At 37.5% G+C, this 12,724-nt stretch overlaps 1 protein-coding gene across 1 annotated transcript in view; it reads left to right on the top strand.

Annotated features, from left to right (window-relative positions):
* The window catches only part of LOC120860980 (aminopeptidase Q-like), a 70,286-nt gene that overhangs the window by 45,424 nt on the left and 12,138 nt on the right, over positions 1-12,724 (top strand). The window contains exons 10-16 of the mRNA XM_040236690.1: positions 492-664; positions 2,241-2,317; positions 2,690-2,829; positions 5,058-5,113; positions 8,589-8,742; positions 10,253-10,347; positions 12,286-12,393. Of these exons, the coding sequence (XP_040092624.1) occupies positions 492-664; positions 2,241-2,317; positions 2,690-2,829; positions 5,058-5,113; positions 8,589-8,742; positions 10,253-10,347; positions 12,286-12,393 (803 nt within the window). The remainder of the gene's footprint in view (positions 1-491; positions 665-2,240; positions 2,318-2,689; positions 2,830-5,057; positions 5,114-8,588; positions 8,743-10,252; positions 10,348-12,285; positions 12,394-12,724) is intronic.

The raw sequence follows: 12,724 nt of genomic DNA, 5'->3' as shown, positions 1-12,724 counted from the left end.
AGGCTTCTCTGGTGGCTCAGAAGGTCAAGAATCTGCTTGCCGTGCAGGAGACCTGGGTTCAGTCTCTGGGTTGGGAAGGTCCCCTGGAGAAGGGAATGGACATCCACTCTAGTATTCTTACCTGGAAGATCCCACGGATGGAGGAGCCTGCTGGGCTACAGTCCACGGCATTTTGAACACAACTGAGCGACTACTAACACACACACTATGTTTCCAGTGCCCAGAATAGAGCCTGCATGTATTAGATCCATAAAAATTGTGTTCAGTGATTGAATGGATGAGTGAAAGGATGAACTAAGGAACCACTCATATATACAGAGATGAACAGAATTAACTTTGGTCCAGAAATTCCCCACTGAGTTTTACTCTGTAAATGAGAAATACAATTGCTATGTATTGATAGTTTCTTTTAGGAGTTGGCTACCTCAAAAGATTTGGATGGTAAATAACCGCTTTTGTGATTTTTTTTTTTTTTTTTTAAAAAAAAACAGGCCATAGATGACCAGAGTAAAATTCTTTTGCCAGCAACAGTAAAAAGCATCATGGACAGTTGGACACACCAGAGTGGTTTTCCAGTTATCACCTTAAATGTATCCACGGGCGTCATGAAACAGGAGCCATTTTATCTCGGAAAGGTTAAAAATCAGACTCTTCTAACCCACAAGTAGGTAGATTTGCTCCTGTCTTCACCTTCCCTGGGGTTGAGCTCTGATCAAAAGGAAACCAGCCTATGGATGAGGAAGCGTGACCCCCACTGGATACACACCCCTCCATGAGATGACTTGGGGATGGTGACGCAGTGCTCCATGCCGGATGCCGCTGTGTGCTAGGATGGGGCAGAGCCCCTGAGGCCCTGAGCAAGGCCAGAGACCTGCCCTAGGGAATTCTTGCAGTGTCCCTCCCCTGGGATTTAGGGCCACACCCTCAACCAGAGTGTGAGTGCTAGGCATTCTTTTTTGTCATTTAGACAGAGGTAGTGAATTACTCAGAATTGTGTGTGAAAGCCAGTGAAATAGAATCTGAATGGCCTTATGTTAATTAAGAAAAAAAAAGGGATCTGGTTGCCAGGTCGTCTTCCCTTCTCTAGAAATGGAACTGTATGGTGACCATATCCTTGAGGAATAATTCCATGCGTGTGTGCCCACACATGAATGTGTGCTTTTGTAACCATACATAAAATATTAGAGTTATAGATCCCAAATTCAAACCTTAATCTTATTTAAAATCTCTGAGTTTCAGTTTCCTTGTCTATAAAGCAAAATGTAATAATACAAACCCCAGGGGACTGTTGTAGAAGTGAAATGAGATAGTAAGTATACCGTGGCTTAGCATGCATCACTTTCTCCTTCCGTTTCCTTTTCTTCCTTAACTTGTTAGATAGTTTTCAACTGCTTTTGATAAAGGGGTTGATTCTCAGATCACATTGTATTAAGTATAAGCACAAATGAGTAATTTATTTTCCATGTACCAACACCAAAAGTTTCAGGTCGTCCCACTCTTTCTTTAAAACTCCAGGGGAGGAAATAGACCTGCAGGTCCCTTCTCCCTGTGATATTTCATGACTTTTGAGAAGAGGTGGCCTTAGCTATCATATGAACAAAGACTCTCAGTTCAAAGTCTGAGAAGCCAGACGTGCGAGCACTTGAGCAAGATTGGAAATACTGTCTAAATTCCGAGGAATGTGTGTCTTCAGATGACTAATGTCCCCCTCGTGGTCAATGACTTCATCCAGGTCACATCCACCAACAGGGGAAGTTCCAGCATTCAGTGAATATGAATAATCTGGCTGATTGCTGTTGAACACTTTTCAAACTGGGAGAAAACTTGAGGTGGAAAAGCATTTTGAAATGTTTGTCATGCTTTTTCTTCTTAAATGATTATTCAGTTTTCTTGGCACAGATAGCTTGGGTATGTCTGCAGCATTTGAATGACCCCTGAGTAAGGCCAGATGGCTATAATTGAATATAAACAGGCCTTGAAAGTTTCAGATACAGGAGAACCTTAGAAGCTACCCTGAGTTGCAAGAAGAAGCAAATCTGTGAGGCACAAGAGAATAAATAAATAGCCAAAGCTGGCTTGTAAAACAACAGTGGATAATTCTAGAGCAACGTCCTGTATATCCACAAGGAATGACCGAAGAATTTGAGTTCTTTTATTTTATCATCTTATTTAATATTGGCTCAAAGCTTTTATTCTTATGTGTGAACAATAACTGAAGTTTCCACTTTTTTTCCAAAAAGTAACACATGGATTATACCTGTTCTTTGGATAAAGAATGGAACTACACAGTCTTTAGTCTGGCTAGATAAAAGCAGCAGTAAGTAACAAATTTTTAAAAATACCTTCACATATATATGCAAATATATGTGTACGTATATATATATATATACACCCCCACACACATATATATAAAAGCAGAGAATAAAATATTAAAATGTCTAGCTTTTGAACAGCTTATTTAAAACTAAAATATTATATCATTCTTGTTGAACATAGAGCTTTAAAGAAACATTTCTAATCAAAAGTCATTGTATGTGAAAAAATATATGGTAAGATCAATACATATTTTGGAATATCTTTACTTTTTGTTTTACTGGATTGCTGTTTAGAATTAAGAGGGCAAAGTAAAACATGTAGTGAAATATTTTTAAAATGCACCAGTTCAAACTGTTCATGTATTTCTTTGTAGAAGTATTTCCTGAAATGCAAATTTCAGATTCTGATCATGACTGGGTGATATTAAATTTGAATATGACCGGATACTATAGAGTTAACTATGATGAATTAGGTTGGAAGAAATTAAATCAACAGCTTGAAAAAGATCCTAAGGTAAGTTTTATTTTTATACCTTTTATTGACTGTCATTAATACTGTACTCTCTAGAATTTATAGGCTGAGCTTTTATTAACCTGACTGGTGGAAACCTGACCCCTTTACCACCCCTCATGCCAAGGCATGCTGGATTTTTTTTTTTTCCTTAGAAAAAAGAGGTTTTGGTTGAATGTATTGTGTTTTTGAACATTTCTCTCACTTTTCCACAATAATTTTGCCTTTCTAAATGAAAATCAAAAGAATTTCCAATTAACTGTTAACTTTGTGATCTTAGGCAAGTTTCTTAAATGTTCTGCTTCAATTTCTTCACTTTAAAATGGGAATAATATCATATCTTTCTTATTCCTTATGAGAATTAGTGATAATGTAAGTAAACAAATTGTCTAGGGACTTTCCCAGTAGTCCAATGGTTAAGACACTCTACTCCCAATGCAGGGGACACAGGTTCAATTCCTGGTCAGGGACTAAGATGCCCCCATGCCACCTGGTGTGGCCAAAACAAAAAACTTTCTAAGCCCATAATAGGTGCCAGTACATAAATGCTAGAAAGTGTTAATTTTCTAAAAATTGTATTTTCATGTTCTGGCCAAGGAGATAATTTAATTCACAAGATATCAATAATAATCCAATATCACTTTAAATTATCAAATAACTAAATTATTATACAATATATAAAAATTAAAATATTGGCTAGCCCTTATCAGTCAGACTTGACTTGGTTGAATTAAACCAAATCTCCATGAGTGGAGATGGATGCTGGCTTAGAAGTCTGTAGAGTTGGCTCTGCTGTGGAATCTGGGGCAGCTCATTTAGACTCCATTTGTAAAACTAGTGTGTTGAACTAAAAGATATCTTAGGCGTCTCTGTCATCAGAATTTCTGTGAGCCGCCCAGTGAGTCTGGCAAAAAGAGGCAGTGCACAGAGCTGGCCGAGCTTGGCTTCTGGGTCAGATCAACTTGTGTTCATATTTTTGATCATCATTTACCAGATGTGTGACCTTGGGCCTCTTATTTAGCCAGTCATGCCTTGGATTCCTTGTCTGTATAATAATGGGTATAATGGACCAATGTTAAAAGCTTGTTGTGAAGATTAAATAAGATGATGTATGTATGATGTTTAACAGAAGCCTAACCCAATTCAGGCATTCAGAACATGATCAGTAATTTTAAAAGATTTATCATTGGGCTTTTGAATAAAGGTACAAAAACCAGCTGTAGTAATACTTTATTTAAAAATCTTTTTCAGAGTAGCTAAATTTTTTAAAATTTCTAAGGGCAGTCTTAGCTGTGGAAACACTAGGTCATGCCATTATAGCAATGATTTCTTGAAGCCCTTGTAGATTTTACTTATTGAAAAAGTGAAATCAGTTATTCCTACAACATAATTGCTGAGCAAACAAAACATTTCTACTATTAATATTAATCTAGAAAATGTAAGTATTATTATTACCGCCAGAAAAGATATGTGACTACTGCCAAGGAAAGAATTAAGCTTGGCTTGTTCAGATGCTCAGAGGGATGTTGTGAAGATAAATCTTCTGGGACCACATATATGAATATACTTGGCGGGGGTGGGGGGGTGGGGTGCTGCTGTTGAAGGAATGCTGTAGGAAACTTCGGGACCCTTGGGACACAAGCTGAGACAGTCCTGTGGCCTGGCAGTGCCGGGGAGCTCAAACAGGAGCGTGAGAAGCTAAGCTGGCAGTTGACTCCTTTTCAGGATTCAGAGGGCTGTGTTGGTGGTACTGTGTTGAATTACTAAACTCTTGAGAAGAGAGATACCACTGAAAAGAGCACCTCAGCAGTGCCAAAATAGTGCTAAGTAATATTTATTTAAGGCTTTCTATGCCAAAAAGTCCCCTGACAACAATTTGGACGTTGTGATACAATTAATGTATACTTTTTGTTTTGGAGAGGCCCTTTAAACTTGGCTTCCTGTTTTATTTTTTAACATGCTGTTTTTCACAGAGTATTTTGGCAGAACTCTCAGCCATATTGAAGCCATATGATTGATGTCCAAAGGGATCGCTTATCAAAAGCAGATGTATAATAAATAAATTATGGACATTATCCTTAGAAATGATCATTTTTCTGTACATGAGATAATGCGCATGAAAGTGCTTTGTAAGCAGCAATGATCTTGAAATGTTGTTATTATTTTGAAAGTTATTTTTCTACTAAAAATGTTCTCATCTTTTCCTGAGCATTTTTGGATCTCATCTGCAGGCTATTCCTGTTATTCATAGACTTCAGCTGGTTGATGATGCCTTTTCCTTGTCTAAGTGAGTGTATTTTCTTCTCTCGTCATTTAACAGTGTAGCTTGAGAAATTTACAAAAATAATAACCTCATCCCTATGAAGCTGGCTCTTTAGTTTATACAAGCCCTAACTTATTAAGATTAGGGTCAAATTCTGTGGTTATTATGAAATTTTATGATATAAAAGTTGCTGGACAACATGAATGGATCTAGAGAGTGTAATATTGAGTCAAGTAAGTCAGACTGAGAAGAAATATCATATTACATCCCTTACATGTGGAATCTAAAAAGAAATGATACAAATGAACTTACTTACAAAACAGGAAGAGACTCACCGACCTAGAGAAAGAACTTAACGGTTGCCAGGAGGAAGGATGAGGGGAAGAGATATGGCGTTTGGCACACACATGTACACATTGCTATATTTAAAATAGGTAACCAACAAGGTCCTACTGCATAGCACATGGAACTCTGATCAGTGTAATGTGGCAGCCTGGATGGGATGGAGTTTTGAGGACCTAGGATACATGTATATTTATGGCTGAATCCCTTTGCTGTCCACCTGGAACTATCACAACGTTGTTAACTGGCTATACATCAATACAAAAGAAAAGGTTTAAAATTTTTTTTTAAGTTAATGGAATATGCAACAACATGGATGTACCTTGAGGACATTATGTTATATGAAATAAACCAGTCACAGAAAGACAAACACTGTATGTTTCCATTTATATGAGCTACTTAGAGTGGTGAGAATCCCAGACAGAAAGAGTGGTGATTGCCGAGGACTGGGGCGGGAAAATCCCAGACAGAAAGAGTGGTGATTGCCGAGGACTGGGGCGGGAGAATCCCAGACAGAAAGAGTGGTGATTGCCGAGGACTGGGGCGGGAGAATCCCAGACAGAAAGAGTGGTGATTGCCGAGGGCTGGGGTGGGAGGGCGGGGGGCATGGGGAGACACTGTTTAAGGGGTGCAGAGTTTCAGTTTCACAAGATGAGAAGAGTTCTCTAGATGGCTAGTGAAGATAGTTGTACATTATGAATGTACTTTTAGAAAATTTTATTGGAGAACAGTTGACTTACAGTGTTAGTTTCTGCTGTGCAGCAAAATAAATCAGTTATACATATGAATGTATTTAATACCAGGGAACTGTACACTTTAAAATGGTTAGGAAGACAAACTTTATGTTATGTGTATTTTGCAACAATAAAAAATTTAAAAAAAGACAATTCAAAAAGGTCATCATCAGGAAAGAGCAATAACATCTACTACTAATAAAAATGAAAGCCACAGGACACAATATTTTTTATAACAATTTGCCAAGAAGGAATATATGTTCTTTGTCAAGTCAAAATTTGGTGGTTAATTATATGAAAGTCCCATGTATTTTTGATTAAATTAACTTTGGTAAAATAAGATTTAAACTGATCATGGAGAAATTTTGAAAGGCTCTTGAAGGAGCAGCAAAGAAAATTTAATGTTTTAAAGGGAACTCCTGAGCGGAAGGGAGGGATAGACTGGAGTTTGAGATTGACATGTACACACTAATATATTTAAAATAAAATAAAATGCTTTTCCATGATAAAAAAAAAAGGGGGGGGGTGGAAGCCCTTAAAGGAAAACCTTTAGAAGGAGGCAGTAGAGATGATGTAAACAGGAAAAAGTAATAGTGTTTAAATATTTATAGGATTATTACAAAAGGTACAAGAATCATCATTTTAAAATCTAGATCAAGAGTGAAAACTTAGGTAACATACACGAAGTTCAGACTTGCATTTGTAAAGACTGTTAATGTTCAAATGGATAAATTTAGGAAGATTATGAAAGATATTTTCATATCATTCTAAGATATTGGAAGTTAAGGAAATAAAGTAACTGATTTATCCAAAATAAAGAGTTTATGGAAATAAATAGACTATCAATTAGGCCTTTGAGTGATTTTTGTTACCCAAAGGTAATGCCTGTATGTATAATTTTAATGAGCCTATATTCTAATGTATTATAGAATTATTGATTTCATTGATAGTGGATTTACTCTACTGCTAAGTTTCTAACCAGGGAAATGAATGTATGTTTAGAATTTAAATTTTTAGACAATAAAGTTAAGGAGTACACATAATAAATTATCCAGTGTATTCTCTTTCCTTCACCTGTTGTATTTCTTGAATGAATGTCTGCGTATTTTATCCCTCCTTTTTTTTCCTACTTTTCCCCTCTTGACGTAGAGCACATTTCCCCACCCACTGCTTCACTGAAATATTTCTCTGAGATTACCATGAGTTTAGTATTGTTAACCACATCCTCCTGCAAACTTCTCTTTTGACTTCCTGAGACTACAGTGTGCAAATGTGGTTCTCCTCCAGTATCTGACTTCTTTTTCCAGCTGCCCTGAGCATCTTTAAGACCAGTCATGCTTATGTTATTTTCTTCTATCTTTCCTCTGAGTAATTCTTGCTTTCTTATGGTTTCAGTGGTCATTTTATTATGTATATGGACAGTGCCCACCAGATATAAGGTATTCAATAAATGTTTATAAAGGATATGTTGATGACTTCTAAATCTATGTATTTACTTGTCTCCTCCTGTCTTCTGTTCATCCTGAGGTTATTTAAATTCAGTACCCAAAGCACTGAACTTTATTTCGGCCTCTAAATTGCTACTATCACTCTCTCTTTGTCAAAGGTACTACTATTCTTCCCATCTCCCCCACTTGAAACATTAGAGATATCCTTGACCCTCCTGTCTCTCTCCATCTCTCATCCAGTCACTGTGTCTTATCTATTCATTCTGGGGATCTGGGGAATGTCTTTTGGATTCTCACCTCACTCATCACCTTCATTGTTTCCTTGCTAAGTCAAATTTGCATCACCCTTTGCCTGGCCTGTCACCTTAGCTTCTAGCTGTTAGTCCTTTAAGAATTCTATTCTGTCTTCTACAGCACAAACTGAAACAAAATTTTAAGGCATCAGTTTCATGATGTTACCCTGATTGTTTAAATACCTTCCCACCAAATGTAAATTCTTTATTCCGATAGTCAACCCTCTCCACACTTTTGATTATCTGTTAGTCCCCATCTCTCAGTACACACAGAAGAAATTCCCTGCCTTGGTTCAGTTGGTCTGCCACGAACCCCCTCTTTGTCCTAACTGCCTTCCTCTATCTTTCTGCTTATTCCAGTCCTATTCTTGCTTCATTCTTTTTTCAAGTTCCTCCTCCAGAAAGCCTTCCCTGACCCTCTCATCACATACCTATATTTTTCTTCTTTGCTGCTTTATTGTATTCATTGACCTTGAATCTATCAAATTGAAATGGAGAGCCTGTCAACATCGCTTGGGTTCCACCTTATCAACGAGATGGGACCTTTGCCCTCTAGCTTCTTGATTTCATATACCTTCTTGAAATCAGGCACTGAATCATGTAACAAACATGGAAAGTGTGCAGATCATTTAGCAAAGAAAGGCTTTTTTGAATCTCTGTTGTTTTTTTAAAAACCAAACAGAAATGATTATATCGAAATTGAAACAGCACTTGATTTAACCAAGTACCTTGCTGAAGAAGATGAAATCATAGTGTGGCATGCAGTTTTGATGAACCTAGTAACCAGGGATCTTGTTTCTGATGGGAACAACCACGATATATATCCATTGTTAAAGGTAAATTCATTCTTTGTGAGATGGTTTTTTTTAAAAATAATTCTTTTGTTTCATCTTCCTTCCATATTTTAGGTAGCACCTGTGAAACTAGTCTTTCCCAAAATAAGAGCCTGTTAGTTCTGTATATATTCATTTTCTTAGGAACAGTTGCTTATTCTTAAAAGAAAACACCTTGGTCATAGATCTGCCCTAGGAGATGTATGTGAGAGAAGGTACTGTGTTCTTGCTGAGGTGTCAGTGTGTCTTAAGAAACCAGAAGTGGATGGAAGCGATATACTTTTCTTTTTTATATAAAGAAAGGATAGTGTCTATTAACAACTGTTTTCCTAAAAGATTGTTGGTAAACAGAATAACTTTTCACAGTTCTATATCCACAATTTATATACTCTGATTTATAGGGCCAGCACTTGAAACCAGAGAGCCACGTTCTAGAAAAGTAGATATTTTGAAGCTGCTTTTGATATTGGGAAGAGAGATGTGGAAATTAGAGTTAATGAATGAAGAAATGACTGTGCCATCTTGTCCTTATAAAAGGGGAAAATAGCATCAATAAAACAGGAAGTTTCCATTATTAGGTCTTTAACAGTGATCCGGTGATCATAAGATAGATGGCATAGGAAAAGCCTAAGTTTGGGTGCAGCCCCTCGGAGATTTGGGGACCACAAACAAAACAGCAGATGTGTTAGCTAAGGATTTCAAGTGAGTTTCCAGGGCCATCTGAGAGCAAAATCACAAGCACCTTGGAGTTCCAGAGTTTCTTTTATCTAATGTGTAAAGTGCTGATGTAAATGTACTTGAATGTGGACATAGTGACCAATAGAAGGCGCTTGGATGTCTGTGGGGTTGAGGTGGCTCACTGATGACATCTGATCTTGGCCCATGAGTAAAGAAGTAAAAGCTCACACTTATTTCTTTTTTTAAAGAATTTCAATGAATAATACTGTTCTGAGGTATGTATTGGTAAATATATGACTGTAAAAATGCTGTTATTTACCAGCCAATAGCTCAGTTGAAGAAATCTTATTTTGGATCCAGGGTTTACATTTGTCCAAGGCATAAATCAGTGTTCCTTGTTTTCAAATATATGTATATATATACATATATATATGTGTGTGTGTGTATATATATATATATATATATATGCATGAAAGTTTAAAAGTTTCAAGGTAGAACGTTTGCCTAATATTTTTTCCCTTTTTTCCCTCTCTTTTAAAGACAACTAAAATTTTTGGGGTGATAGTAAGCGATAAGAGTGGCTAATACTGATTAAGCCCCTACTCTGTGCCAGGCACTGTGCTTACACACATCATGTTGTTTACATATCACTTTCATATGAAGAAAGTGAACCTAAAATATTTTAAAAAATCAATTAAACATTTAGTAACAAATGAAGTTTATTTCTGAAGAAATATCTGTCACCTCTCTGTTAGTGTCTTTTCAGACAAGGGAAAAGCAGGGCAAATTGAGTGTTGTGAGCAGAACTAACTAATATTCTCTTTATTGTTTATAGAAGTATCTGTTGAAGAGACTTATCTCAATATGGAATACTTACTCAACTATGATTCGTGAAAATGTGACAGCCTTGCAGGAGGACTATTTAGCCCTGTATGTACTTTCTGAACAGTGACAATTGAATTAAATGATTCTTATTAATGGATAGGTTTCCAGATTCATAAAATAAGATCCTAATAGTTAACGATTCACTGAGAGATTTGTGTGCAATTTGAGAACAGTAGCTTTGAGATTGGTGAGCTACATACATCTTAATGGGAAATAGTAGTTAGGGATCTTAATTTACCTGCAAAGCACATACGTGTACACACAGGAGTTTATAGCTTTATATTCTCAACTATTATGCTACTGGTTGAAATCTTAAGTAAGTTGTACTTTTGGTGAAAAGTTGTGCTAAGCAAAACCAGCTAGTACAAATGAAGGGTATCGGAAGGTCACAGAAGAAAACATTCCACTCTGTGTATTATTGATGAAACAGGGAAAAGTTCCATTATGTATGTCAAACAGAAATTCTAACATTATGTAAATATGATGAGGGAGGTTGATGACTAGTGATCAAATCATCAAACATCTTACAGTGACCTGTATCAATCATCGGTGTGTGAGCATGAGCAAGTATTGTGAATGACATTGGTTTGGTGGGGGAGTAAGCCATAATGCTAGTCTGGGAAGGGGGTGAAAGGCAAGACAGGGCTGCAGGAGCCTGTGACAGAAGGTAGGCTGGGCTTCCAGATTTGGAGAGGGGATTTGTGATCAACGGTGAACAGTGCAGGAATTCCATCTATAGCTCTAGTCAATATCAGGCTGAAGTCAGTTAAACCAAGCAAAAAATACAAACTATACAAAAGGTGATTATTCTCTCTCATGAGTTCCCTTCTAAAAGGGGAGAGATTTTAGCCTCGAGAGTGTGACTAGAAGGACATGGCGTTGGATTTACAGATGGATGGAAGACAGGGGGAGGAGCTGGAATGGAAAGTGGATAGGCGAGCAGAAAGGCCCAACCAGGCAGCACCTTTGTTAACCATCTGTGGCCTTGGCTCTCCTACACTGGCCTGAAACGACCTGTTTTTTGTAGCATCCTGGGGCCAACCTCGGGAGTTAGATTGTGCTTCCAGAGAATTCCTTCTTGCTGCTGCCAGCTTGGGAAGGGTGGAGAGAGGAGTGAATGTGTAGTGAGTGGTCAGAGCTGTCTCTCAGAAGCCTTCCACCCCTGGTCTTACTACTACTGCTTATCAGAAGGTCAGGCCAGGCAGAGAGCAAACCAGAGGGAGGGTGGAACAAAGGAGATTTGGCTCTTGTATTTTCTGGAAAACTTCTGACCATTCTGAGTTCCTTTACCTCTGACTCCAAACTGCAGAGTGTGAGGAGTCACATGTCACACTTACCTGGATTTATCATTGTTCCTCTCCATGTTCTTTTGAACCTACTTTCTTTGCAATCATAACACATATGCTGCTCATAACACACACCTCTGCTCAACTATAAAAACAAAACAGAAACCTCCGTTCCTTTTCTGGGGATGACATTAATAGCCAGGAGGAGCAGAGGGAAAAATGGAAGCTGAAGTGAGGGAAGGCATAGCGTCAGAGGAGAGAAATAAACCATTCCCTCTGTTTTCATGTGTAGAGAAAGAACTTTATTTTTAAGTGTATTATATCAGATACTCTAAAGTCATTTTTTAAAATCTGTAAGCCAGTTGTTGTATGAGAGAGAAAAAATAAATTGATAACAGATGTGGTGTGTGTGTACACCCGTGTGTGTTTGAGGGAGATGAAGGATGGCAGTAATTTATTTCTTACCTTCAAAAAAATACCAGTCTGAGAGCTTATTTGGTGCCTGAGAGCGTCTCAGCAAATATTTCCCTGAACCTTAAATATAGTTGCCATCCACAAAGGCTATTTTTTAACAAACCTGATATTATTGGAAGGATGTTTTTAAAATACCCATCTTTTTATGAAACACATATTTTTGGAAGCAGAAAAATATAAATGTAGTGATGAAAAATAAATGTTCTTTGACTTTTCCTTCAAGAATATCACTGGAAAAAGTTTTTGGAACTGCATGTTGGTTGGGTCTTGAGGACTGTCTTCAGCTGTCCAGAGAACTCTTCAGAAACTGGATGAACCATCCAGAGAATGAGTAAGAGTCATATTGTAATTGCCCTTCTTTTTGCCCTCTTTCAGCACCAACAGTGTCTCTCAATGTCTGATGCTTTTACTCTGGAAAGGAACATTTTGTTTTTACTTACATAATCTCTTTCTCTTTTTATTTTTTTTCAAATATCCTTTAAAAACAGATACACACACACAGAATTGTCTTATGAAGGTCTGTGCATAACAATCAATTCAGTCCAGTCACTCAGTCATGTCTGACTCTTTGCGACCCTGTGGACTGTAGCATGCCAGGCCTCCCTGTTCTTCACCAACTCCCGGAGCTTGCTCAAACTCATGTCCATTGAGTCGGTGATGCC

This window comes from Oryx dammah, unplaced genomic scaffold, assembly GCF_014754425.2.
Source record: "Oryx dammah isolate SB20612 unplaced genomic scaffold, SCBI_Odam_1.1 HiC_scaffold_11210, whole genome shotgun sequence".
Lineage (NCBI taxonomy): Eukaryota > Metazoa > Chordata > Mammalia > Artiodactyla > Bovidae > Oryx > Oryx dammah.
This window is presented reverse-complemented; position numbering and strand designations above follow the sequence as displayed.